Source organism: Ruditapes philippinarum, unplaced genomic scaffold, assembly GCF_026571515.1.
Source record: "Ruditapes philippinarum isolate M1 unplaced genomic scaffold, ASM2657151v2 ctg191_1_1_1_1, whole genome shotgun sequence".
Classification (NCBI taxonomy): Eukaryota; Metazoa; Mollusca; class Bivalvia; order Venerida; family Veneridae; genus Ruditapes; species Ruditapes philippinarum.
In genome coordinates, this window is record NW_026865167.1 from 32,547 (window position 1) to 59,849 (window position 27,303).

At 35.3% G+C, this 27,303-nt stretch overlaps 1 protein-coding gene across 1 annotated transcript in view; it reads left to right on the forward strand.

The window, feature by feature from the left end:
* Window positions 1-27,303, forward strand: part of LOC132728082 (uncharacterized) — a 146,952-nt gene that overhangs the window by 32,539 nt on the left and 87,110 nt on the right. The window contains exons 6-19 of the mRNA XM_060713690.1: window positions 1,066-6,903; window positions 10,759-11,097; window positions 11,713-11,911; window positions 12,388-12,503; window positions 14,236-14,499; window positions 15,070-15,158; window positions 16,479-16,592; window positions 19,922-20,002; window positions 20,493-20,720; window positions 21,353-21,515; window positions 22,036-22,151; window positions 23,308-23,496; window positions 23,630-23,880; window positions 24,576-24,790. Of these exons, the coding sequence (XP_060569673.1) occupies window positions 1,066-6,903; window positions 10,759-11,097; window positions 11,713-11,911; window positions 12,388-12,503; window positions 14,236-14,499; window positions 15,070-15,158; window positions 16,479-16,592; window positions 19,922-20,002; window positions 20,493-20,720; window positions 21,353-21,515; window positions 22,036-22,151; window positions 23,308-23,496; window positions 23,630-23,880; window positions 24,576-24,790 (8,202 nt within the window). The remainder of the gene's footprint in view (window positions 1-1,065; window positions 6,904-10,758; window positions 11,098-11,712; window positions 11,912-12,387; window positions 12,504-14,235; window positions 14,500-15,069; window positions 15,159-16,478; window positions 16,593-19,921; window positions 20,003-20,492; window positions 20,721-21,352; window positions 21,516-22,035; window positions 22,152-23,307; window positions 23,497-23,629; window positions 23,881-24,575; window positions 24,791-27,303) is intronic.

Below are 27,303 nucleotides of genomic sequence, written 5' to 3' on the forward strand. Positions count from 1 at the left end.
TTGTATAAAAAACTGGGCAACTAAATAAATATGTACAATGTAAATAAATAAACATGTACATAAATTCCAAAGCAGATATAAGTACATGAAATTTTTTATCTTATTTTTTTTTTTAATCATCAGTGATTTATAGCATGATTAAATACGATATAATTCTGTTGATTGTGCTATATTGATTTCAGTCTCATTGTTCATTGGTAAATTTACACCATCTTACAGGAAATATTTAACAAGTACATGCAGTTGTTTTCTGAAATATGATTCTCTATTGATCAAGGTAGCCTATTATTACAACTGTAAATACAATAAAATACCAAGTGTGTTTTGTTTAAATCTTGTTTATTGGAAAGTAAACTTTTTTTTTTACAAACTATTTGTGTATAAAATGAAATGTATTTAAGTAATGTTTTTAGATCAATATGATAAAAGGGAGACAACTTTATTTTTATGTTACAAGGAACAAGAGTTCAGCACCATTTAAAAAAATTAAATTAACATTATCATGGTACTAGATATGGACAGATCTTGAAACTATTCCAAACAGTTTCAGGAAGTTCAGATGTATATATGATATTTGATTAACTTATGGTTTTCACTGGTTATTTTAGATATTTGCTCTTTATCTACACTTTAGAATAAAAGTTACCATGCTGTGTTATGTAAGCAACACAACAATTTTTTTTGGTAGTTCAATAGTTAATTTCTGTTCTTGAGGAGATTTAATGCACTTGATGTGTCTCGATCTCCTTGATAATCATTAGAGTTGTTCAAAATGATAAACATCATGTTGTTAGGTCATAAGTCAGTTGTTTTGGATAGAACAGTTTGATATTCTTTAAGTTCTTAGAGTTTATCATAGGCAGTTGAAATAATTATATGCTTTTTTTATGCTTACATGTAATAAAATGTTATTTCATTATGCAGGATATGGCATTGACAGGGCACGGTTATACCTTTAATATCCTCTGTTTCAGGGTGTTATTTTGAAAAACATGTATGTATGATAAATATATACAAACATTTTTGATGTAGAATGTTTATTCACATGTTTACATTTTGATACAGGATTTTATAGTGAATCAGGGGCAGAAAGTTGTACAGAATGTCCAGGAGGAAAAGACTGTTCTAATTCTTCAGCACTCATTAATTGTGCAGCAGGAACATACAGCCCAGCAGGAACTCTAACCTGCCTGTCTTGTGCTGCTGGTGAATATAGTGGAGAGATGGCATCTGCTTGTACACAATGTGAAGCTGGTAAGAATTGCTCAGATCCTGCTACAACACCAACCGATTGTGCAGCTGGGACAGAAAGTGCTTTGGGTGTGGCTTCCTGTACAGCTTGTCAGAGTGGTTTCTACAGCATAGCTGGGTCAGGCTCATGTACTCAATGTCCTGCTGGTAAGAATTGTGCATCGTCTGCTGTGACAAGTGGAACTTTACCACCTGACTGTCCCGCTAACACATACAGTCTTGCTGGAAATGCTGGGTGTACAAGTTGTAATGTTGGTGATTATAGTTCTATTGGGCAGTCCTCTTGTTCAACATGTGCTGGTGGTTCTGATTGTTCTGATACATCAAATATAACACCATGTGCAGCTGGAACATTCAGTCCTGCAGGAGAAGTTAACTGCTCTACATGTTCCCAAGGTCATTACAGTAAATCTGGTGCTGAAACCTGTACAATATGTCCAGCAGGAAGTGACTGCTCTAATCCAGCTGTTACAGGGGCCAATCCACCAGAGTGTATTGCTGGCACATACAGTGAAGAGGGATGGGCAGAATGTGTCACATGTCCATCTGGTTACTATGCATCTTCTCAAGGTGCAACTGCCTGCTTGAAATGTTCTGGTGGGTTTAATTGTTCAGATCCAGCAGCAACACCAACATCTTGTCCTGAAGGTACTTTTAGTGCTGAGGGTGATAGTGAATGCACAAATTGTCAACAAGGTTTCTACACTACATCTGGCTCATCAATTTGCATAATTTGTCCAGGAGGGAAAGATTGTTCTAATTCTTCAGCACTCATTAATTGTGCAGCAGGAACATACAGCCCAGCAGGAACTCTAACCTGCCTGTCTTGTGCTGCTGGTGAATATAGTGGAGAGATGGCATCTGCTTGTACACAATGTGAAGCTGGTAAGAATTGCTCGGATCCTGCTACAACACCAACCTATTGTGCAGCTGGGACAGAAAGTGCTTTAGGTGTGGCTTCCTGTACAGCTTGTCAGAGTGGTTTCTACAGCACAGCTGGGTCTGTTTCATGTACTCAATGTCCTGCTGGTAAGAATTGTGCATCGTCTGCTGTGACAAGTGGAACTTTACCACCAGACTGTCCAGCTAACACATACAGTCTTGCTGGAAATGCTGGCTGTACAAGTTGTAATGTTGGTGATTATAGTTCTATTGGGCAGTCCTCTTGTACCACATGTGCTGGAGGTTCTGATTGTTCTGATACATCAAATATAACACCTTGTGCAGCTGGAACATTCAGTCCTGCAGGAGAAGTTAACTGCTCTACATGTTCCCAAGGTCATTACAGTAAATCTGGTGCTGAAACCTGTACAATATGTCCAGCAGGAAGTGACTGCTCTAATCCAGCCGTTACAGGGGCCAATCCACCAGAGTGTATAGCTGGTACATACAGTGAAGAGGGATGGGCAGGATGTGTCACATGTCCGTCTGGTTACTATGCATCTTCTCAAGGTGCAACTGCCTGCTTGAAATGTTCTGGTGGGTTTAATTGTTCAGATCCAGCAGCAACACCAACATCTTGTCCTGAAGGAACTTTTAGTGCTGAGGGTGATAGTGAGTGTACAAATTGTTTACAAGGTTTCTACACTAATACAGCTGGCTCATCAATTTGCACAATTTGTCCAGCAGGAAAGGACTGTTCTAATCAGGCTGTTATTCCAACCAATTGTTCAGCTGGATCATACAGCTTACAAGGCTGGTTTGGTTGTGTAATTTGTTCTGATGGAACATTTAGTAATACAGAAGGGTCAGATAGTTGTTCTGAATGCCCAGGAGGAAAAGATTGTTCAGATCCTGCAATAGAACCAACAGATTGTAATGCAGGAACATTCAGTGCACCTGGTGTTAGAACTTGCAGTAATTGTGCAGATGGTTACTATAGTGATTCAGCAGGGTCATCAAACTGCACAATTTGCCCTGGAGGTAAGGATTGTACCAATAAAGCTGTAACACCAACAAACTGTCCTGAAGGAACTTTTAGTGCTGAGGGTGACAGTGAATGCACAAATTGTCAACAAGGTTTCTACACTACATCTGGCTCATCAATTTGCACAATTTGTCCCGCAGGAAAAGACTGTTCTAATTCTTCAGCACTCATTAATTGTGCAGCAGGAACATACAGCCCAGCAGGAACTCTAACCTGCCTGTCTTGTGCTGCTGGTGAATATAGTGGAGAGATGGCATCTGCTTGTACACAATGTGAAGCTGGTAAGAATTGCTCAGACCCTTCTACAACACCAACTGATTGTGCAGCTGGGACAGAAAGTGCTTTAGGTGTGGCTTCCTGTACAGCTTGTCAGAGTGGTTTCTACAGCATAGCTGGGTCTGCTTCATGTACTCAATGTCCTGCTGGTAAGAATTGTGCATTGTCTGCTGTGACAAGTGGAACTTTACCACCAGACTGTCCAGCTAACACATACAGTCTTGCTGGAAATGCTGGCTGTACAAGTTGTAATGTTGGTGACTATAGTTCTATTGGGCAGTCCTCTTGTACCACATGTGCTGGTGGTTCTGATTGTTCTGATACATCAAATATAACACCATGTGCAGCTGGAACATTCAGTCCTGCAGGTGAAGTTAACTGCTCTACATGTTCCCAAGGTCATTACAGTAAATCTGGTGCTGAAACCTGTACAATATGTCCAGCAGGAAGTGACTGCTCTAATCCAGCTGTTACAGGGGCCAATCCACCAGAGTGTATAGCTGGTACATACAGTGAAGAGGGATGGGCAGGATGTGTCACATGTCCATCTGGTTACTATGCATCTTCTCAAGGTGCAACTGCCTGCTTGAAATGTTCTGGTGGGTTTAATTGTTCAGATCCAGCAGCAACACCAACATCTTGTCCTGAAGGAACTTTTAGTGCTGAGGGTGATAGTGAGTGTACAAATTGTCTACAAGGTTTCTACACTAATACAGCTGGCTCATCAATTTGCACAATTTGTCCAGCAGGAAAGGACTGTTCTAATCAGGCTGTTATTCCAACCAATTGTTCAGCTGGATCATACAGCTTACAAGGCTGGTTTGGTTGTGTAATTTGTTCAGATGGAACATTTAGTAATACAGAAGGGTCAGAGAGTTGTTCTGAATGCCCAGGAGGAAAAGATTGTTCAGATCCTGCAATAGAACCAACAGATTGTAATGCAGGAACATTCAGTGCACCTGGTGTAAGTGCTTGCAGTAATTGTGCAGATGGTTACTATAGTGATTCAGCAGGGTCATCAAACTGCACAATTTGCCCAGGAGGTAAGGATTGTACCAATAAAGCTGTAACACCAACAAACTGTCCTGAAGGAACTTTTAGTGCTGAAGGTGTAAGTGAGTGCACAAATTGTCAACAAGGTTTCTACACTGATACAACTGGCTCATCAATTTGCACAATTTGTCCAGCAGGAAAGGACTGTTCTAATCAGGCTGTTACTCCAACCAATTGTTCAGCTGGATCATACAGCTTACAAGGCTGGTTTGGTTGTGTAATTTGTTCAGATGGAACATATAGTAATACAGAAGGGTCAGAGAGTTGTTCTGAATGCCCAGGAGGAAAAGATTGTTCAGATCCTGCAATAGAACCAACAGATTGTAATGCAGGAACATTCAGTGCACCTGGTGTAAGTGCTTGCAGTAATTGTGCAGATGGTTACTATAGTGATTCAGCAGGGTCATCAAACTGTACAATTTGCCCAGGAGGTAAGGATTGTACCAATAAAGCAATAACACCAACAAACTGTCCAGGGGGAACATTCAGTGCTGAGGGCAGCTCTAGCTGTGCCTTTTGTGCTCAAGGGTATTATAGTCTTGAAGCAGCATCAACCTGTATAATATGTCCAAGAGGGAGTGACTGTTCTGACAATTCTGTGACACCAACCAATTGTTCAGCAGGAACATTCAGTACAGAAGGGTCATACAATTGTTCAGCATGCCCCACAGGATGGTATAGTGTTGAAGGCTCTGATAGTTGTACCCCGTGTGAAGCAGGTAAGGAATGTTCCGATCCTGCTGCTCCAACATTATGTAATGCTGGTTACTATAGTGAACTTTACTCAATCACCTGTGACCCATGTCCAGCAGGACACTACAGCACATCAGGACAAGGATCATGTACTATTTGCTCTGCAGGTAAAGATTGCACCAGTGCTGCTGGAACTCCACCAGATTGTTCTGCAGGCATGTATAGTGAGGAGGGTGATAATGGATGCACTAACTGTTTATCAGGTTATTATAGCACTGCTGGAAGTGCAAACTGTATTATATGTCCAGCTGGCAAAGATTGTACTCTTTCAAATATAATACCAACTGACTGTGCTGCAGGCAAATATAGTAATGAAGGTGATGCAGGTTGTACAAATTGTCCATCAGGAAAGTACAGTATTGGAGGAAACTCAAGCTGTAGCTTATGTCCAGCAGGTTATGATTGTACAAATCCAGCTTCTATTCTAGAATGTGATGCAGGAAAATTTAGTGCTGAAGGCTCAGCTGACTGTAGTATTTGCGCACAAGGGACTTTCAGTGCTCAAGGTTCAGGTAGCTGTAGTGCATGTCCTGCAGGTAAAAATTGCTCTAATTCTGCTGTTGCAACAGATCCTAATGATTGTGATGTAGGTACATATAGTGAGGAGGGTTGGTATGAATGCAGGACATGTCCAGATGGCACATACAGCGATACAACAGGATCATCTAGTTGCACATCATGTGAGTCAGGGAAAAATTGCTCTGACAAGGCAAGTACACCAACTGACTGTCCAGCTGGCACTTACAGTGCACTAGGATATTCAGAGTGTACATCATGTTTAAATGGATATTACAGTGCTGCTGCTGCAGGAAGTTGCACAGCTTGTGAAGCAGGCAAGAATTGCACAGATAAAATTACTCCTGTAAATTGTCCAGTGAATACATACAGTGAGGAAGGCTGGACAGGATGTACTTATTGTTTACCAGGAAGCTATAGTAATGAAGGATCTGGAAGTTGTACAAAATGTCCAGCTGGTAAAGACTGTTCAGATTTGGTACTTGGAATTACTGATTGTGCTGGAGGAACATATAGTTTAGAGGGACAGTTTGGATGTACTGTTTGTCCAGAAGGACAATATAGCCCGGCTGGGGCAGAAACTTGTTCTGATTGCCCTGGAGGAAAAGATTGTACAGACCCAAGTGTCCAAACTGACTGCCCTGCTGGAACATTTGGTCCGTCGGGTGTTTCTAACTGCTCTACTTGTGGTCTTGGTTATTACAGTACTGCAGGGTCAGATATTTGTACTATATGTCCGGCTGGCAAGAATTGTGCTGATCCAGCTGCAACCACAGTTCCTGATGACTGTCCAATCGGTACCTACAGTAATACCGGAGACCATACCTGTATAAACTGCCCATCTGGTTCTACAAGTGCGGCCGGCTCAACATCTTGCACCACATGCGGTGCTGGTTTAGATTGTAGCACAGCTACCAATCCTGTTAACTGTTCAGCCGGAACATTTAGTCCAGAAAATAATGTTGGTTGCTCAATCTGTCCAGTTGGTCACTATAGTGAGGAAGGTGCTTCGTCATGTAAACTTTGCCTACCGGGAAAGAACTGTTCAGATCCAACAGCTGTGACTGATTGTCCAAGTGGGTTTTACAGTGTCCTCGGTCAAGCAGACTGCACAAGTTGCAGTCCAGGTACTAATTGGGAAATTCATATATCTCACATTATATCAATCATAAATCACAAATATATCATAACATGTATAGTAACCAGATTTATATTGTACTAAGTTGCTGAAGTATTTTAGATACAGAATTACAAGTCTGATTTCTTGGTAAAACTCTGAGAAAAAATTAAGGTATTTTTTTTTGCTAATGACTATACATAAATGAATAAACTTTGGCATGATGTATGAAACATCTTTTTTGAAACATAACACAATAAATGATATCTAATATTTGTTGAAAGTTTAATTTGTTTTTCAAAATGTTTAACTTAACTGCAAAGTTATGTTCAAATTACTTTATTATACTTCTACAGAACCTGAAAAAATTAAATATTTTTACAATTCCATTATAGCCTTTATAAGCATACATCTAAATTTGGTTATTGTACACTTTTAACTGCATGAACATGCTATTTCTTACCATCTTTTAACTGTTTTGTCAAGATTTGAACAGTTACAGTGATGGTTATTGTGACAAATTCTTGGATAAATTTTGATTAATTCTTCTCTATTTATTTAATTTTTGAAAAAGATCTACGTCATTCTCATAGACCATCTAGATTTTGCCCATTATTTGTATTTAAATTTTATGTTTTTGATAAAATTCCATTCAATTATTGTTGTACTTTGGACCATAGCAAAGTTGATTGTATATTAAAGTACATAAGGTCATATTTTACTGTCCACTGCCAAAAGCATTATTGGATATGTTCAATATTTTGACAAAACATTGTGCGTGTTTGAAGCTCAAAAATTCTCACAAAACTTTTGTTTGCATGTGCTGTATAAAAAACATTGTGATAACTGAAAACAGTTTGCATAATGATATTAATTATTTATGTCACTTGTATAAAAGTTGTTCATGTACATATTTGTTTTATGTTCTGTTTAAGAAATTGTATTGATTAACCCAAACAGAGAGTGACTTATCTTTGTCACCTGCATACAGTCAGGCCGGCCTGAATATCCACGTGATCAGACCAGGCTGTTGTCTGAGTTACTTCAAATTTTCATCTTAAGATCTCGATAATTCATGATGACTGACAGCTCCAAAAATGGAAACAAAACATGTGCATTTATAGAAAATTCAGCAGATTAAATATAAGGGTTAGAAGTACAATTTCTTCTTTTGAACTGATTTATTTCAATGTGCATCTACATAGTAAAATATAGAGTGTAGTTGATTATACTGAGAACTTATTTCTATTTTATGGTCAACAATATATTTTCAGTTAATGGTAAAATACCACAGACTGTATGATAATTAGTGTAGTTATTTTTAAAGCTTTGATAATTTATGATATTATCATTTATCTCCTGTTTCAACATGAAGTGGTTACTTATGAATTATTATACTGTAGATATAAACATGGAACAAGTTAAGCTGAGTAACAAGAAATTTAATATCCGAGTGTATAATGCTACTATTTGAAACAATTTATATAACTATAAGGACAACATAATTATGCCACCTAGAAACTGATACAAATTGCTTAAAATCTTGAACAAATTTGTAATCCCTGTAAAATGGAGTCATAAATGCAAATAATTTCTCATTATATTGACTGATTGGTTAATTGATAGACAGATTGATTGATTAATTGATCAATTATTGATTGTTTGATCAATGATTAATTGATTGATTGATTGATCAATGATTAATTGCTTGATTGATTGATTGATTGACTAATTGATAAACCTACACTTATTAATTTTATGAGGTTTGTTTTGAATAAATGTTCGTTCTGTAGACCTGTGGAATTTGTTTTAAGTTATTTTAACATTTATATTACCAATAAGTTTATGAAGAAAAGGTTTTTTCCCTAGAATTGATATATAAATTCTATGACCTACTAAGTTAAAGTAAAACTTCTAACCATATAAGTGATATTTTTAGGCCCTCTATATTTTACTGGATGGCTAAACAGAGAAATGTCCCTTCGAGAAATATACTTCTTTGTTTCTTTGTTATGAAAGATTGTGTAATGTTCTGTAAATAATAAATTTTGTTTGTAGTATTTATTTACTGTTTGCAATTTTAAAACAAATACCTTTATTCTCAATTTATATTCTGATCTATTGTCAGTTAAATGCGTATGTTAAATGGACTTGAAATTGCCTTGCACGACAATCATTGAATAAATGTGCAAGGCATGTTTACAGATAACAGTGTAATTTGATTGCACTAAGTCTAGTTCTTTACATTTAGACATTTTAGTTTAAAATAGAAGTTAAAGTTTAATGATTAATGCACTGTTAAAATTTCTGAAAATTAATGAAATAAAATCGATCCAGTTAATTTGACATATTTTGATCATATTGTCACCTTAGTGCAGTAATGGCGTAACTTCTGTTAAATCGGAGTAGGAGTTGTACTAAGATGACGATATGTGCTCTTTCCTTTCACATAACTGCATTATCATTGTAAAAAAATGATTTTATGTTTTAGAAAAAAGATGGAATGATTTCTATGCCTTAGGTCTGATGTTTGGCTTTGACATTTTGTAACATAATTATCTTGGGTTATCCATCTACCGTACAAATACTGTTCCTTTAACTGTTCCACTGTGCTGCTGGCCACTGGATCTACCAGTAACCATGCCACAAGTGCAGACTATGCCACCAGTGCAGACCCAGATCAATGCTGTCTAATAATGGCCTGCACTGTTTGCTTTTCTCTCAGTGCATACTTTAAAATTTTATGTATGATTATGATTGTACAAATTTAAAAATTGACAAGTCCATTTAAGATATTTAGCATTGTAAAATTGATAATATTGAAGAGCGTTATAATTTACGAGTAAAGCTGTAAAGGTGATTTAAGTTTGAATGTCATATAATTATTTTCCTAAAGGGATAGTCTCTTAACAATGGCCATATAGAAACTTGTTAATGTGCTCAGTTCATAACTTTACAGTATATGTTTTAGTTGATTGCATGTTCTCTTAATTATATGTGCTAATTATGCTCTTAATTATAACAGGAATGTTTATATAATGGTGTTTTTGATCTTTACTGTTTTTATTTCTTGACACATGTATAAACATGTATGTACAAATAATAAAAGCATATCAATATGTGAACATGGTGTGTTTTTATAATATTTATATGCATTCTATGGTGGTTTTATTTCTAATTTGCAGTTTCATGCATGCATATATAATTGTATATAATATACATGTTTCTGTATCTAATCATGTGACTTTTTACTCACATTCTTTGGTTTGTTCTGTTGTTGAGATTTTATAATAAATATATTTATAAACAAAACAGTTATTGTAATTCTGTTTATATATGCTTTTGTAGTGAAATAAAACATGTTTTGAAATAGTCAGTTGAATCTAATGTTTAGGATTGTTGCTTTATTAATTTGTTTTGAATTTGTATACTGATCATCATTACCAAATTTCTTAAATTTTACATATGTTACATAAATTTCAAAGAAATTTCAGTTTCAAATTGGTTTAGAATATATTTGAAAGAAAAGTAAATTGATGTAAATTACCTTTATAATGAAAAAGTATTGATTTGTTAGGTTAGTTTTAATTTTTTGAAAGAAAAACAATTAATACAGTTCAGGTTTCTATTTTTTTATTTCAGTTATTTTTTTTTCCACTACCAATTGTATATTATTATAATAAATAGAGATGCTAGAAAAGTTTTATTTTAATTTCTGAATATTTTCTGTATTTCTATATAGATAAGAATGTATTTGCAAGTTTTGCCGGATACCATATCCATTATTATATATCTTTAAAGCATGAACATTTTGTATTCTAATTTAGAAGATTAGTATTTTAATATAACAATTTGACTATTTCAGGACATTACTCAACGGCTGGTCAGACGAGTTGTACACAGTGTACAGCAGGTTATTCTTGCACAACAACGACTCAGTCACAGTGTGGAACAGGTTCATACAGCAGTGCGGGTTCAACTTCCTGTACAACATGCCCAGCAGGTCATGAATGTTCCTCTGTAACAACCGGAACCCCGACAGAATGTACCGCCGGAACTTACGCAGCTGCTGGAGCCGCATCTTGCTCCCCTTGTGGTAAAGGTTTCAAGTGTCCAAATAACGGCATGGATTCACAAATTGCATGTACAACAGGGCAGTACCAGCCATCTACTGGTCAAACAACATGTATTGACTGTCCAGCAGGTAAACTCTTTCATTATCTTGATGCATATCTATTTTTAGCTAGATTATGAAATAATGTCTTTCAATTTAATAGTAGAAATCAGATTCAAGTCCCTTTCCTTGAATTAATCATTTCTGGTGTCATGTGAGGAAACTTTATTGTTGCTTGAGTAGGCCTCAAACCACATTCCCTGGGTAGTGAGGCAGGTACTTTAGCCCAAGGCCATAGCTCATTGAAGAGGATGAATAAATTTTCAAAGTGACTTATCGATATAAGAAATCACTTAATTTTAGGAATATTTAAGTAATTTAATACAAACTTACAAAATATGAGATAATGTTATTGAACTTTTGACAAGAATTTAATAAGACATTTAAGGCATTTATTGTAAACTTGGATATTGACTGTAACTATTGCCAAAGTACAGATCAATTGACTGCTGTGCCTCATGTAATAATTTATAAGGCTGCTTCTTTTTTATTTGTTTAATACATTAGAAACCCACATGCACATCTGTTAAAAAGAATTTCTGTATTTTATTATCAATATTCTTTTTGGGGGAATTCAGTGAATCATCAAAATGATTTTTCTTGAAATTTCTAAACATTGATTATGATATTTATTATTTGTTTTAGGTCAAGAATGTACAAGCGTAAGTGCTGCAGCCGCGGACTGTCCGGCAGGTAAGTACAGTCCTGCAGGTGTTGACACATGTATCACATGTCCAGCAGGGGAGTATACATCATCTGCTCAACAAGCCAGCTGTACACAATGTCCTGCCGGATCAGAATGTACAACAACTGCTGCATCCCTTTGTCCTGCTGGAGAATACAGGTAAATATCTTCAACATTGTTCTGTATCATTATCTTTCATAATGATTTGGTTGAAAACATCACTATATATAAATAGCATTTATTCCCAGTCACTGACTCAAGTTAAATTGGCACTTGTTTAACAATAGAATTATTCATTTACAGTCTATACTGCCTGAGTGACCCCTTAAAATCAACAACTTATGAATCCTAGTTGTGTAGCTATATATGATAGAATACTTCTACAAACTGGAGAAACAAAAAATAAAATCCACCACAGTTGTTTACTGATGACCAACTTGTCAAGTACATTGTGTAGAATTTTAAATGTTCAGAAAGATAAAATTGTTGAATAATTTTTGTTTCAAAGTAGTTTAAGAAAAATTAATCATTCCAAGATTGTGTGCCTAGATTGAGAAAATACATGTAGGCCAACATATCTACATCCTTTACCATCTATTAGTCTTGACTCTAAAATTATTTTTTATGTTTATCAGTTCTGCTGGACAGACACAGTGTACCCAATGTGGTCCGGGGACATACAAGGCTAACACAGGCACCGGCACATGTTCACCATGTGACGCAGGTTTTGAATGCCCAACAACAGCAGCAAGTAAGTTAAAATCCCATCTTAAACTTTAATGTTGAACTATTTACTGTATTGATCATGTATTATTATTTCTTGGCGTCATATGGTTCACTACTCCTTATTTAACTCCTTATCATTAAAATAAATTTTTTTTATTAGATATCGATGTCATAGTATAAAGTAGGGATGGCAACGAATACCAAAATCTATACTCGAGTACTCGGTCATTTTTCCGATCGAGTACTCGGTTACTCGGATGATTTTTAATGATCTTTAAAGTTTTATCACACAATCAATATCAACACCGTCTGTATGCTACTTTCGTTTTCTATTTTAATTCATAGAATTCGTAACTATAAATAGGACTGCAAGAAATATAAAAATATAAACATAAGAAATGTCAATGACAGCATTTCTTATATACCTATAAATTTTCTCCCTAAATTACAGGATGAACTTGAAGCGCAAATGCAAATACGCTTCAATTAACGGATAGAAATTGACAAATATGGTACCATATATGGAAGTGCCGGACTTTTTTTGACATTGGTTCCGATCTTAGCTTTGTATAAACGTAGCATTTAAAACCGAAACCAAAATTATAAAAGGCGTGGCCGGTTTTGCAAAAATTACGTATTCATCCGTCAGTCATAAATTTACTTCCTGACAGCTACATTTCATTTTATTGAAATTTCTTATAGTGTAGTATAATGAAAATCATTTATAATTCAAACAAAAAGGTATATAATAAAAAGAAATTTATGTTGTAGAAGCTTTCTGAGCCCACAGACACTTGGGGTTTGGAGCTCAAAATGCCTTTAAAATCCAAATAAATGCATATTTGTCAATCTCAGCACATGTACTGATCATATATATCAAAAAAACTTAATATAAGCCGTTTTGAAAAAAATTCATATTTCAACATCTATAATAATAAAAGTACATTAATTATTATAGATGTTGAAATATGAATTTTTTTCAAAAATGATCAGTACATGTGCTGGGATAGACAAATTTGCATTTCAATTATTTGGATTTTAAAGGCGTTTTGAGCTCCAAACCCCAAGTGTCTGTGTGTTGGAAAATTGTTATTTCGCCTATCTTCCATCTCGCGAGATATCAATTTTTCCACCGCTGCTCGTAGCACAACATAATATTCCGTATATATTTACGTTTTTATAATAAACAAGTTTCGGCTTGTCTAATATTTAAAGGTGATTAAATATCATAAGAGGCCGAATGACATAAACGACACAAGACTGTGTTCAATCAAATACGCGTGTCAAACTGCTGATCGTCTCGTTAAATTTACGATATCATTTTCACACCTCTGCAAGGATATTTTGATTGCATTTAATAAGTATTTATATAGATACGTGTACATTTCCGAATTTCTGAACTAATCTTTCTTAATCGCAAAAACGTAGAAATTAAATATTTTTTTCTGAGTAATCGATTATCAATTTTGTTAACCGATATTCGGACGTTCGATCGAGTACTCGGTTAACCGGTTACTCGTTGCCATCCCTAGTATAAAGTCATTGATACTTTGTACATTATTTTCTTTTCTTTTCTTCTTTTACTAAATCTTGAAGATTTGATTAATTTTTCTCCTGCTTAAAAGTTTCGTATCTTATGTCAGTATGATTTTGTGCTCATGGGACCAGGGCAATACTACTATTATGAGAAATATTTTAGATTAGTAAAAAGGTTAATAAAATTGGTGTAAATATAATATTTTGTTACATTTTTTCAGAGAGTGCATGTTCAAGTGGTTACTATTCACTGGGGGGTCTTGAGAGCTGCCTACCGTGTCCGGCTGGTCATGAATGTTCAGACTCTGCAGTGGCTCCTGTAGAATGTAGTGCTGGTACCTATGCTACTAATACAAGTACAGTGTGTAGTGATTGTGATGCAGGGTACAAATGTCCGTCTGCTGGTCTAGGTGAACAGATACCATGTCCAACTGGGTATTATCAGACGTCAACAGGCCAATCGACATGTACACAGTGTGGTCAAGGTATGTATATATATTGTTTATTTGAGTCTCATCCATACATAACAACATAAAAACAATTCTGTTGCATAATTTTACAAAATAAAAAATGTTTGTGTACAGCCATGCTAATCAGAAATACAAGAGACTTAAAGTAACCTAATGGAAGGGAGGCAAATCTGCAAGAATTTACAGAGTTACCTCTCTTCTCATTCCATATTCATAAGCGTATTACAACTAAAATAAGAAATTGTTGCTATTCTTGTTCTAAAAGACTCAAAGAATTTCTGGTACAATTGCTTTATAGTGAATACCCTAGTAATGTTCTCTAGAAATCATTACATTATATTGATTACATTATATCCTATTAGTGTTCTACTGATCTTGTTTAAAAAACATTATAAAAAAAAATATTTACAGTGATTAAAATATATAATAAGAATCTCTGGCACTTTACAATGTTTTATTCTGAAACTCTACAATATGTGACTCTGAAACTATCTGTCTGTTTGTTGTAAAGTTCATTTTGATTACGAGAACATGTTTTACAACTGTAAATGATGATATAAATTGAGATATTGTTGTTTATTAAAGGTGAAAAGTGTACAGACAGTACAGCATCTCCCACCCAATGTGCTGAAGGAACATATCAAGATGATTATGGACAAGACTCATGTATTGATGTAAGTCCATTCTAATGATAAATCTATTTCCCTATTTCCCCACATTGTATCAGCATAATCTCTATTTTTTGCCATTTCCCAACATTGTATTTCAACACTGTGCATTTCCTATTTCCCTTCATTATATCATAGTTATCTTTTTTCCATAATTTCCAACATTTTACTGGTACAATCTATTTTTCCATTGTGTATCAATAATTATATAATCTTTTTTCACCATATTCATAATTATACCCCTGCACAACAAAGTTGTAAGGGGGTTATACTGGAAACAGCTTGTCCTTCCAGCCATCCGGCTGTCCGGCCGTCTGGCGTCCGGCGGTTTTTTCTTGTCCGCCCAATAACTTAAGATTCCTTTGACCCCCAGTCATAATATTTGGCATGGAGGTTAGTCATGACGAGTAGATGACCCCTTTTGATTTTGAGGTCACCAGGTCAAAGGTCAAGGTCACAGGGGCATTGACTTCAAAAAGGTTTTCCGCCCAATAACTTAAGATTCCTTTGACCCATAGTCTTCATATTTGGCATGGAGGTTAGTCATGACAAGTAGATGACCCCTTTTGATTTTTAGGTCACCAGGTCAAAGGTCAAGGTCACAGGGGCCTTGACTTCAAAAAGCTTGTCCACCCAATAACTTAGGATTCCTTTGACCAACAGTCTTCATATTTGGCATGGAGGTTAGTCATGACAAGTAGATGACACCTATTAATTTTGAGGTCACCGGGGCAAAAGTCAAGGTCACAGGGGCCTTGACTTCAAAAAGCTTGTCCGCCCAATAACTTAAGATTCCTTGGACCCACAGTCTTCATATTTGGCATAGAGGTTAGTCATGATTAGTAGATAACCCCTATTGATTCTAAGTTGACTGGGTCAAAGGTCAAGGTCACAGGGGCCTTGATAAGTAGATGACCCCTTGTGATTTTGAGGTCACTGTGTCAAAGGTCCCCTAAAAAAAGCTTTTCCCCTCAATTGCTTTAGAATGCCTGTCCGCAGTTTATTGATTTTGACATTTTCACATTTGAAGCATGTAGAATACATAGCACTGGCTTAGTAACCTCAGATTTGGCAGGGACATTGTCCTTGAGCTCTAAATGGCCACTGTTGATTCTGACAAAGTGGTATGCGGGTGTATTCACGCCATGACAGTGGCAGTTCTAGTTGTTCTAGTGTTCGAAGTATAATCTTTATTTTTCTGTTTTGTTTAAGTATACTTCATTTAACCAATTTGGTGTGTTTGATTCTTCTTTTTTGAACTTTACCACAATGCTTTTTAAACGTTACCATAATAAAATGATGCTTTTTAAACCTTGTATATTTCAGTGTCCATCTGGTTATTATGCAGATTCAACCGGGTCAGTCACATGTACTATATGTCCAGCCGGTTCACAGTGCTCGGACCCAACAGTCGCTCCCGTAGCTTGTCCAACTGGAGATGTAAGTATTATTCTATATCTTTTTTATTTTTTATATGCCCGAAAGGGCATATTATGTTATACTCCCTGGCGTCCGTCTGTCTGTCCGAGCAAACATTTGATATTTATGAGCTTCATTCCGTAGTTAAATAAAGAACAAAAGCTCATAAAATTCAAATTAAGAGCTATTTTTTTGATTTTATGAGCTGATTTTGCTTATGGACTTTGGTCCAGGTGTAGTTTATGAGCTGACTTACCTCTTAAATATCAAAAGTTGGTACGTCCGTCCATCCGTCCACACTGCCGAATAAGGATAGGGGGCCATCTAACTGTAAACAGAACAAAAGAGAACAATAGAGTTCATTCCGTAACAATAGAGTAAGGGGCCATTGGCCCTCTATTAAACAATAGAAAATAACAAAAGAAATGGCCCCTTATTCCGTTTCGGCCGGACATTCGTCCGTCCGTTAGCAATTTGGTTTCCGGAGCATTACTTAAGTTCCATTTAGCCCACAATGTTCAAACTTCATAGGATGATTGTCCATATTGGGTAGAAGACCCCTATTGGTTTTGGGGTCAAAAGGTCAAAGGTCAAGGTCACTATGACCTTAAAACTGAAAACAGTTTCCGGAGCATAACTTAAGTTCCATTCAACCCACAATGTTCAAACTTCATAGGATGATTGTCAATATTGGGTTGAAGACCCCTATTGATTTTGGGGTCAAAAGGTCAAAGGTCAAGGTCACTATTACCTTTATACTGAAAACAGTTTCCGGAGCATAACTTAAGTTCCATTCGACCCACAATGTTCAAACTTCATAGGATGATTGTCCATAGTGGGTAGAAGACCCCTATTGATTTTGGGGTCACAAGGTCAAAGGTCAAGGTCACTATTACCTTGATACTGAAAACAGTTTCCGGAGCATAACTTAAGTTCCAATTGACCCACAATATTCAAACTTCATAGGATGATTGGCCATATTTGGTAGAAGACCCCTATTGATTTTGGGGTCACAAGGTCAAAGGTCAAGGTCACTATTACCTTGATACTGAATACAGTTTCCGGAGCATAACTTAAGTTCCATTTGGCCCACAGTGTTCAAACTTCATAGGATGATTGTCCATATTGGGTAGAAGACCCCTATTGATTTTTGTGTCAAAATGTCAAGGGTCAAGGTCACTATATCCTTAAAACTGAAAACAGTTTCCGGAGCATAACTTAAGTTCCATTTGGCCCACAATATTCAAACTTCATAGAATGATTGTCTATATTGGGCAAAAGACCCCTATTGATTTTGGGGTCACAAGGTCAAAGGTCAATGTCACAATTACCTTAAAACCAAAAACAATTTCCGGAGCATAACGTAGGTTCCATTTGGCCCACAATATTCAAACTTCATAGGATGATTGGCCATATTGGGTAGAAGACCCCTATTGATTTTGGGGTCACAAGGTCAAAGTCACTTTTACCTTTATACTGAAAACAGTTTCTAGAGCATAATCAAAGTTCCAATTGGCCCACAATATTCAAACTTCTTAGGATGATTGTCCATATAAGGTTGAAGACCCCTATTGATTTTGGGGTCACAAGGTCAAAGGTTAAGGTCATTATAAATAACTTAAGTATTAATCTACCTACAGCTGTAAAATTTTATAGGATGAACAGCGAATTCCCATGTCTTACAAATGCTTCATCCTTACTTTCGGGCATATAATGCTCTGCCTAGCGGTGCTCTTGTTTTGTATCTTTATGATGAAAAGATGCCTTAAATAATGCACGGAAGGGCACCTGAGGTCTTTCTCCAGGAGTAAAGCTGAAAGTCGCCATATGACCTATAGTGTGTTGGTGTGAGGTAAAAACAAATGTTGAAGTAAGCAAACATTTTGATAAATGTCGCTCTGGTTTGTGTTAGAATATGTTTATGATTGATATACTTTGAAACTTTATTGGATTAAAGTGTTATTGACAATTTTATAGTACATAATTATTACAATAACTATCAGTAGATGTTTAAAATAACCATGCTAAATACATGTAAGGTACCTGTCTTTGAATTGGGAATTGTCCACTGTTTCTTGGAGGAGAAATGTATCTGTTTATTAAGGAAGATATGTTCTGTTTTTATTGTTTTGTTTTCTTTTAGTGTTTCGGGAATGTAAAGTTGTTTTTATTTATGAGAAATATCAGACAACTGTATATAAAATTACACACTTTTTATTTTGAAATGTGTAGTCACACCACTTATCATATAGAATGTGTTCAAAATGAATGTGCAAATACTGTGTAGAAAAAAATCAAGAGTTGGTAGGAAATCATCTTGATTTTGAGTGAACACAAATTGCTGAATTCATGTAACTTGTGCATGCATATTTTATTTTCATTGCAAATATGGAAGTACATGTTTCATTTTATAATTTATGTAATCAGTATATCCGTGAAAGTGCATTACATGTTATAAAGTATATTGCTGAGTTTATATGCTTGTTAAAACCTCAAATGGTTTTTTAATAGACAACCATAATATACATTACCATATGGCTGATCAAAAATTCTTGTAGCAAATTTATATTGCTGCACAAACACTTTCTTCGATTTAAATAAAAGTCAATTAAGGTATTTGCAGAAATTGTTAATTAATGTAATCTAGAAATTATAACGATCCAATGAAAACGGATATGTTTCAAATATGCAGTGTTAAAAACTGTTAGTATATTCAAACCTTATATATTTCTGCACAATGCACTCCACTCCAGGGGACCTTCTTTGAAGTGTTGAGATAAGAAATTATTACAAAAGATATTTAAATTTTCATGTTGCTCTTTTGCATTTAAAGTGTTTTTTTGCATATAAAGTTGATTTATATTGACCTGCAAAACTTTTTGACAGACAATTTATCCTTATTTCTATGGCAGAGTTTTCTTTTTGTAAGATAATAGATGTTGAATCACGATGTTGTATATAGAGGATATTGAATGAGTGTAGTTTAATACTAAATTTATTGAACAAGTTTAATAAAATCATATTATGTGAGCCTCTGGCGAGCATAATATGGTTTTATTCAACGAGTTCAATAAATTTAGTATTGAATCTACACGAATATAATATTCTATTTATCACATATGTAAAATAAGAGTAGTAAACTGTTAAAATGATTATTTTTACAATGACACGGCTATAGTGTAACTCTAACATTAGCGCGCTTTAATGCTATGTTTTTATTTAGCGCAAATGACGTCACGTCAAAGTGTTATTTCACTCGTGTAATATCGTTTTTATTAGATGGCTTTATTACACTCCTGCGCCGCGGTTTATGTGATAAAATGTTTTAAATATTTATTGATATATTTCAGTTCTCTGCCCAAGGGAGCACAGCGTGTACGTCATGTCCCGCAGGTCACACTTGTAGTGGAAGTACTGCCACCCCATGTGCTGTAAGTTACTTTGATCATCTTGAAGTGGCATAATGATTATTTCTAGCTGGACTTTCTGAAAAATTGGGAGAACTAATAATTGTCCTTATTCAGGCATCAGCATCACACTTTGGTTAAGTTTTTGTGAGTAAGTTGGTAATTCCTAAAACTACTGAAGAGAATAGGTGAATATATTCATACACTTATTCAAGAGCAAGAAAGGAAGCCACTTTCCAAAGTGCATAATCTAACTTGAAATTTGACATAATTATGGCCATTTTGGAACTAACAAAATTCTACAGTTTTATTATCAAGCACTGGGAATAGTCAAGCACTCTGTCTTTTTTCCTGAGTCAGGCTGCAGGAGCACTGAATTTTCATGATATTTGATTTTAAGAAATTTACTAGGTTTTACTTGATTGTGTTTATATAAAGGGAATTTAATTTTGTTTTAATTTTTTCACATTGCAGAGTTTAATTTGTTTAAATCTACATTTTTGTTATATAATAGGCTGGTACATATGTAGACAACAATGTTTGTGTAGCTTGTCAAGCAGGGAACGAGTGCTCAGATCCGACCATTGGCATGGTAGTATGTGCAGACGGGAAATACCAGACAGCCACTGGTCAGTCATCTTGTGATGATTGTCCAGCTGGTCAGAAATGTACGAGTAAAAGTGGAGCAGCAGTTGACTGTGATGCTGGTTATTTCAGTCCACTAGGTGTCAGCACTTGCACGGTATGTATATAGGTTTTGTTAAAATATATAAAGCTATATATTTGCAGTCTATGGATTGTTAAATTATTGTTTATATTGTGATTAAAGTGATTTCAGAAAACTTAAAATAAAAGAATTTTGTCAGTATATTTTATTGAAAGCAATTTAAGTTTGCATGAAAATGATACCAAAGCTTACTATAAAAAGTAGGAGAATATTTGTTCCAAAGCATTCTATTCTGTTTACATACAATATTCATATATACTTACTAACATACATTTTCTATGTTGCAAATCTTTCAAGAAACTAATATAAGGTTATAAAAACAACATCATTATGCTGTTGAAATACTGTCAATTAAGGTAATATCAACATTACTTATAATTGTTGAGGGAATGTTACATTATAGTAATTGATACTCTCAATGAACTGTCACAGGAATGATACACTTACATATTGTTGTTGTTATTTAAGCTGGAGATCTTCTACAGTTCTAAAATTGTAAATACATATATATATTTAATCATTATTTCTATTATTGGCTAATACATGTAGGTCATACTGTTTAATGTGTATGTATGTTTGTTTATACATTTATTTTACTTAACAGATTAATGATATTAGGATTTCATGCTATTATGTGAATATTGCAGCAATGCCCTGATGGTTACTATAGTGCAGCCAAAGCTTCTACATGTTCACAATGTCCAGCTGGTCAGAAATGTTTTGATGGGTCCAACTATATAAATCCTACAAATTGTGACGCTGGCTATTACAGTTTACTGGGTGATTCATCGTGCACAGCTTGTGCTGCAGGTAACTTAATTGTCTTAACTTTTTACTTTGTATTTTTGTACAAACCTTTTAAACATTCAAACACTGAGCATGTATCTTCATGCTAATAAATTTATGATTACATGGCAAAATTTGATTGCATATTAAAGGAAATGATATTGTCTTCAAGAACAATCTTTAGCAAATGAATAAATTAATTAAATTTTGATTAATTAATTAATTTATTAAAACTAAACTGTTAGTTTTTATACGCAAAATTAATTTTTTTTTTCATAAAGTTATTATTATCAATTTAGTTCAATTTCAACACTTGAATGTTTAGATACTAGATAATTATAGAAGAACATGAGAAAGTTACTCTGTCTTAGCCTCTAAGGGAAGATATTTTTTCACATGATAGTCTTTGTATATATTCTTGTGTTGGAGCTATAAGCTTGTTAAGAAATTGTCATATTTTTTATCATTTGTCCATTGCCCCTCACCAACACCCTGACCCAAAAAGAGGCTGTGAAATAAGGTGACAGTTTGTAATTTATTTTAGGTACAACAAGTACTTCAGGTTCCAGTTCTTGTACACTATGTCCAGCAGGATTCCAGTGTAATGACCCTACATCTGCTGTTGCTTGTTCTAATGGATTCTACAGTCTAGAAGGAAATGTGAGTGAATAAGTGTTTTAGAAAATTTAGAAGTATTGTTGAATGAAACAATTCATATATAACCTTGACCTCTACAAAATCTTGACCTTGAAAGTCAAATTATTGTATTTTCATGAAATCAGTCAGAATTGTGTTACTTATGAATGGATATGATTTATACTTTGACAAAATAAAATGTTACAAGTGTCACAAGACTGATTGCTGTCAATGTAATGTAAAATTACCCATTACTGACAGTGACATGTTACATTACTTATTACTTTACGATATGAACTATCACAAGATTTATTACTGTCAAGGAAATATTACTTACATTATTGATTACTTTCTAAGAAATTTCACATGACTGATCATTGTCAAGGAAATGTTTCATTACTTATCACTGTCAGTCATGTCTAATATGACTTAAAATTGTGAAGGAATGTCACATGCCTGATTACTTTCAAGGAAATGTAACATAACTGATTACTGTGATTGAAACATCGCATATTTACTACTGTTGAGGAATTGTCACATGACTTATTCCTGTCAATCAAATGTCACATGACTGATTACTGTCAAGGAAATGTACATGATTGATAACTGTGTTTGAAACATCACATGATTTACTTCTGTTGAGGAAAAGTCACACAACTTATTCCTGGCAATCAAATGTCACATGACTGATTACTGTCCAGGAAATATGACAGAATTAATTACAGTCAGTAAAATGTCACATGGCATGTCAAATGTCTGATTAATGTCAGGAAATGATGCATGACTGATTGCTGTCAATAAAATATGATATGAACGATTAATGTCAAGTAAATGTCACATTATTATGTTCTTTGAATGTCACATTACTAATACCAGTCATTGAAATGTCACATGTTTGATTACTGTCAATGAAAAAGTACTGATAACTGTCAATTAAATGTCACAATACTGAAGTCATTGCAATATCACATTACTCATAACTGTCAAGCAAATGGCTTATATCTGATAAATATTCTATGTAACTCATGATCTGATAAACAAGATAATAATATATTTTAGACTTTAATGTGTAGAGTTTATAATTGGTTTTTACTGAAGTCTGTAATATAGTAGTGTTGTATTAGTGATATATATATATATCTATTACATTGATGTATATATAGTGATATATTTATTTCAGACAATTGCATGTACAGAATGCCCTGCTGGTTATTCATGTGCCACGACGTCTGCTGCACCAGCAATATGTGCTTCAGGAACATATTCTACGGTCCAGTCACAATCATGTACTGCCTGTCCTACTGGACAGTCATGTATTGACCCTTCAGAAGCACCTGTCAACTGTGACACTGGCTACTACAGCCCATCTGTAAGTTTATTACTTCATATAAACTTGATTAATATCTAAATTTTATTCTAAATATTGAAGATGTTACAATACTTGTATATTAGTTCATTAAGAATCAGTATTGACTATGTATAAATACCCTTTCATTGTACAGGGAACAGCAACTTGTTCAGCATGTCCAGCAGGGAAAGAGTGCACTTCAGATCCAGATAGTCCAACAGCATGCAGCAGTGGAGAGTACAGTCTTTCAGGAGTGAGTGATTGTACTGTATGTCCAGCAGGTAGCATGTGTCCGTACACTACATCCAGTCCTATAGCTTGCTCCTCTGGTCAGACAACAGGTGGAAATACTGGACAGACATCATGTACCGATTGTACAGCTGGTAATGCATGTCCTGATCCAAGGTATGTCACTGTTTCTGCCTTACATTGTTAACATTATTTTAGCCGCGTCATGACAAAACCAACATAGTGCGTTTGCGACCAGCATGGATCCAGACCAGCCTGCGCATCCGCGCAGTCTGATCAGGATCCATGCTGTTCGCTATCAGTTACTCTACTTGCTAAAGGGTTTGTAAGCAAACAGCATGGATCCTGATCAGACTGCGCGGATGAGCAGGCTGGTCTGGATCCATGCTGATCGCAAACCCATTATGTTGGTTTTGTCGTGACGCGTCTCATATTTTTATAAGGGTGTGACTCCTTATCTTGCCTCAAAAGAATAAGAATCTTTCGTAAAAAATATTGCATGAATGTTTTTTTCTCGTGCAGCTGCTTAACACTAGATAGATGGCAGACACTACATTTCATATCTTATTCTTTCAATAAGTCAAACATCTGTAAATGCATTATTTTCAATTTTATTATAGTTTTGTAGAATGAATTTAAAGTATTTTGAGCATGTACGGATAAATGTAAAATTGCTTTTTTTTTCTCCTACAACATGTAAACAGTGAGCACTTACAGTTATGGTTTTAATCACCAACAAAATTGGTGCACTTTCCTGTTGAGAATGATATTCTACTGATAATAACTTTAACATTTATGACTCAAATCTGATGTGTTGTGATTATTATAATTGACTGTATTTCTATTTATAGTCTTGCTGAGCAAGCTTGTACACCAGGCCAGTATGCACTTGCGAAGGCAACAACTTGTACAACATGTCCATCAGGGTATAAATGTGTAACAACTAGTGCAGCACCTGTTCTTTGTGGTGCAGGAGAGTATTCTACAAGCGGTCAGACCACATGTCAAACATGTGCTGCAGGGGCCTCATGTACTATCACAGGGACTGTCAGAACTTGTAGCTTAGGTAATTCAACATTTCTTTTGTAATATATATTATTGCATTTTATAAAAGAATGTCTCATGATAAGTTGCTATCTTTTACATTTTTAGCTCACCTGTCACAAAGTGACAGGGTGAGCTTTTGTGATCGCTTTTCATCCGGCGTCCGTCCGTCGTCCGTCCGTCCGTCGTCCGTCCGTAAACTTTTACTTTAAATGATATCTCCTCATAAACCACTAGGCCAATTTCATCCAAACTTCACAGGAATGTTCCTTTGGTGGTCACCTTTAAAAATTGTTCAAAGAATTTAATTCCATGCAGAACTCTGGATGCCATGGCAACCGAAAGAAAAAACTTTAAATATCTTCTTTTAAAAAACCATAAGAGCTAGAGCTTAGATATTTGGCATGAAACATCTTCTAGTGAGTGTCTACCAAGTTTGTTCAAATAAAAGCCCTGGGGTTCAAATTGGCCCCGCCCCGGGGGGTCATTGATTTTCCCTATATGCATATAGTAAAAACTTAAAAATCTTCTTTTAAAGAACTCAAAGAGCTATGGCTAAGATATTGAGCATCAAACATGTTCTAATAGGTGTCTACCAAGTTTGTTCAAATAAAAGCCCTGGGGTCAAAATTGGCCCGCCCCAGGGGGTCATTGATTTTCCCTATATGCATATAGTAAAAACTTAAAAACTCTTCTTTTAAAGAACCAAAAGACTTAGAGCTAAGATATTTAGCATGAAACATGTTCTAATAGGTGTCTACCAAGTTTGTTCAAATAAAAGCCCTGGGGTCAAAATTGGCCCGCCCCGGGGGGTCATTGATTTTCCCTATAAGCATATAGTAAAAACTTAAAAAATCTTCTTTTAAATAACTCAAAGAGCTATGGCTAAGATATTTAGCATCAAACATGTTCTAATAGGTGTCTACCAAGTTTGTTCAAATAAAAGCCCTGGGGTCAAAATTGGCCCCGCCCCGGGGGGTCATTGATTTTCCCTATATGCATATAGTAAAAACTTAAAAACTCTTCTTTTAAAGAACCAAAAGAGTTAGAGCTATGATATTTAGCATGAAACATGTTCTAATAAGTGTCTACCAAGTTTGTTCAAATAAAAGCCCTGGGATCAAAATTGGCCCTCCCCGGGGGGTCATTGATTTTCCCTATAAGCATTTAGTAAAAACTTAAAAAATCTTTTTTTAAAGAACTCAAAGAGCTATGGCTAAGATATTTAGCATCAAACATGTTCTAATAGGTGTCTACCAAGTTTGTTCAAATAAAAGCCCTGGGGTCAAAATTGGCACCGCCCCGAGGGTCATTGATTTTCCTTATATGTGTATAGCAAAAACTTAAAAAATCTTCTTTGAAAAAACCCAAATAGCTAGAGTTAAGATATTAAGCATGAAACATCTTTTAGTGAGTGTCTACAAAGTTTGTTCAAATAAAAGACCTGGGGTCAAAATTGGCCCCGCCCTGGTGGTCATTGATTTTCTTTATATGTGTATACATAGCAAAAACTTAAAATCTTCTTTGAAAAAACCCAAATAGCTAGAGTTAAGATATTAAGCATGAAACATCTACTAGTAAGTGTCTGCAAAGTTTGTGCAAATAAAAGCCCTGGGGTCAAAACTGGCCCGGCCCCAGGGGTGTCATTGTTTTTAACTATATGTGTAAAAAAAAAAATCTTCTTTTAAAAAGCCCAATGAGCTAGAGCTTAGATGTTTAGCATGAAACATCTTCTTATGAGTGTCTACCAAGTTTGTGCAAATAAAAGCCCTTGGGTTAAATTGGTCCTGCAAGGTTGGGGGGGGGGGGGCTATATACAGGTGAGCGACCTCAGGGCCATCATGGCCCTCTTGTATACTTGATAGACTTACAGTTTAACTCCATATTTTCATACGAGATTTAAAGGCACATTATGCCCTAGAAATCCTCATTTTTTAGTTCATTGGAAATGTCAAAGTTCAACAATCTTTAATAATGTTTTAATGATGAATTTCGAGCATGTTAGATGTTAAACAACTAAATGTGCAGTTATATGTGGTAAAGGTAGCAAAATGTTAACAAAGAAGTATTCATACCAAAAACTAATTCACTATAATTACTGGTATACCTATTTTGCCAACAGAGTAGCAAAAGGTAGTTCATGTATATGGCTTGTGAGATATTATTTGAAAACTGTAACAATATATCAAAAAATAATTATTCAAATAATCAGAGATGGGTAATCAGTTACAGTAATTGTAATCAATTAAGTAATTAATTACTCAAACACAAGTAATCAGATGTATTCAATTACTGATCTGAATTTGATTACATTAAGTAAAGGTGTTGCCTGGTCAATTTACAGGTAATTCAGCACGTGTGAAGATGGAGTTATTAAGTTATAGAATGATAAGAAATGTTCAAGGGCATTGCGTAAATTAAGTTTTATTAGTCCCCTACCGGTTTACCGGAGGGGACTTTAGGTTTACCCTCCGTCCGTCTGTCCGTCCGTCCGTCCGTCAGTCCGTCCGTCCACAAAACTGGATCCCGCGATAA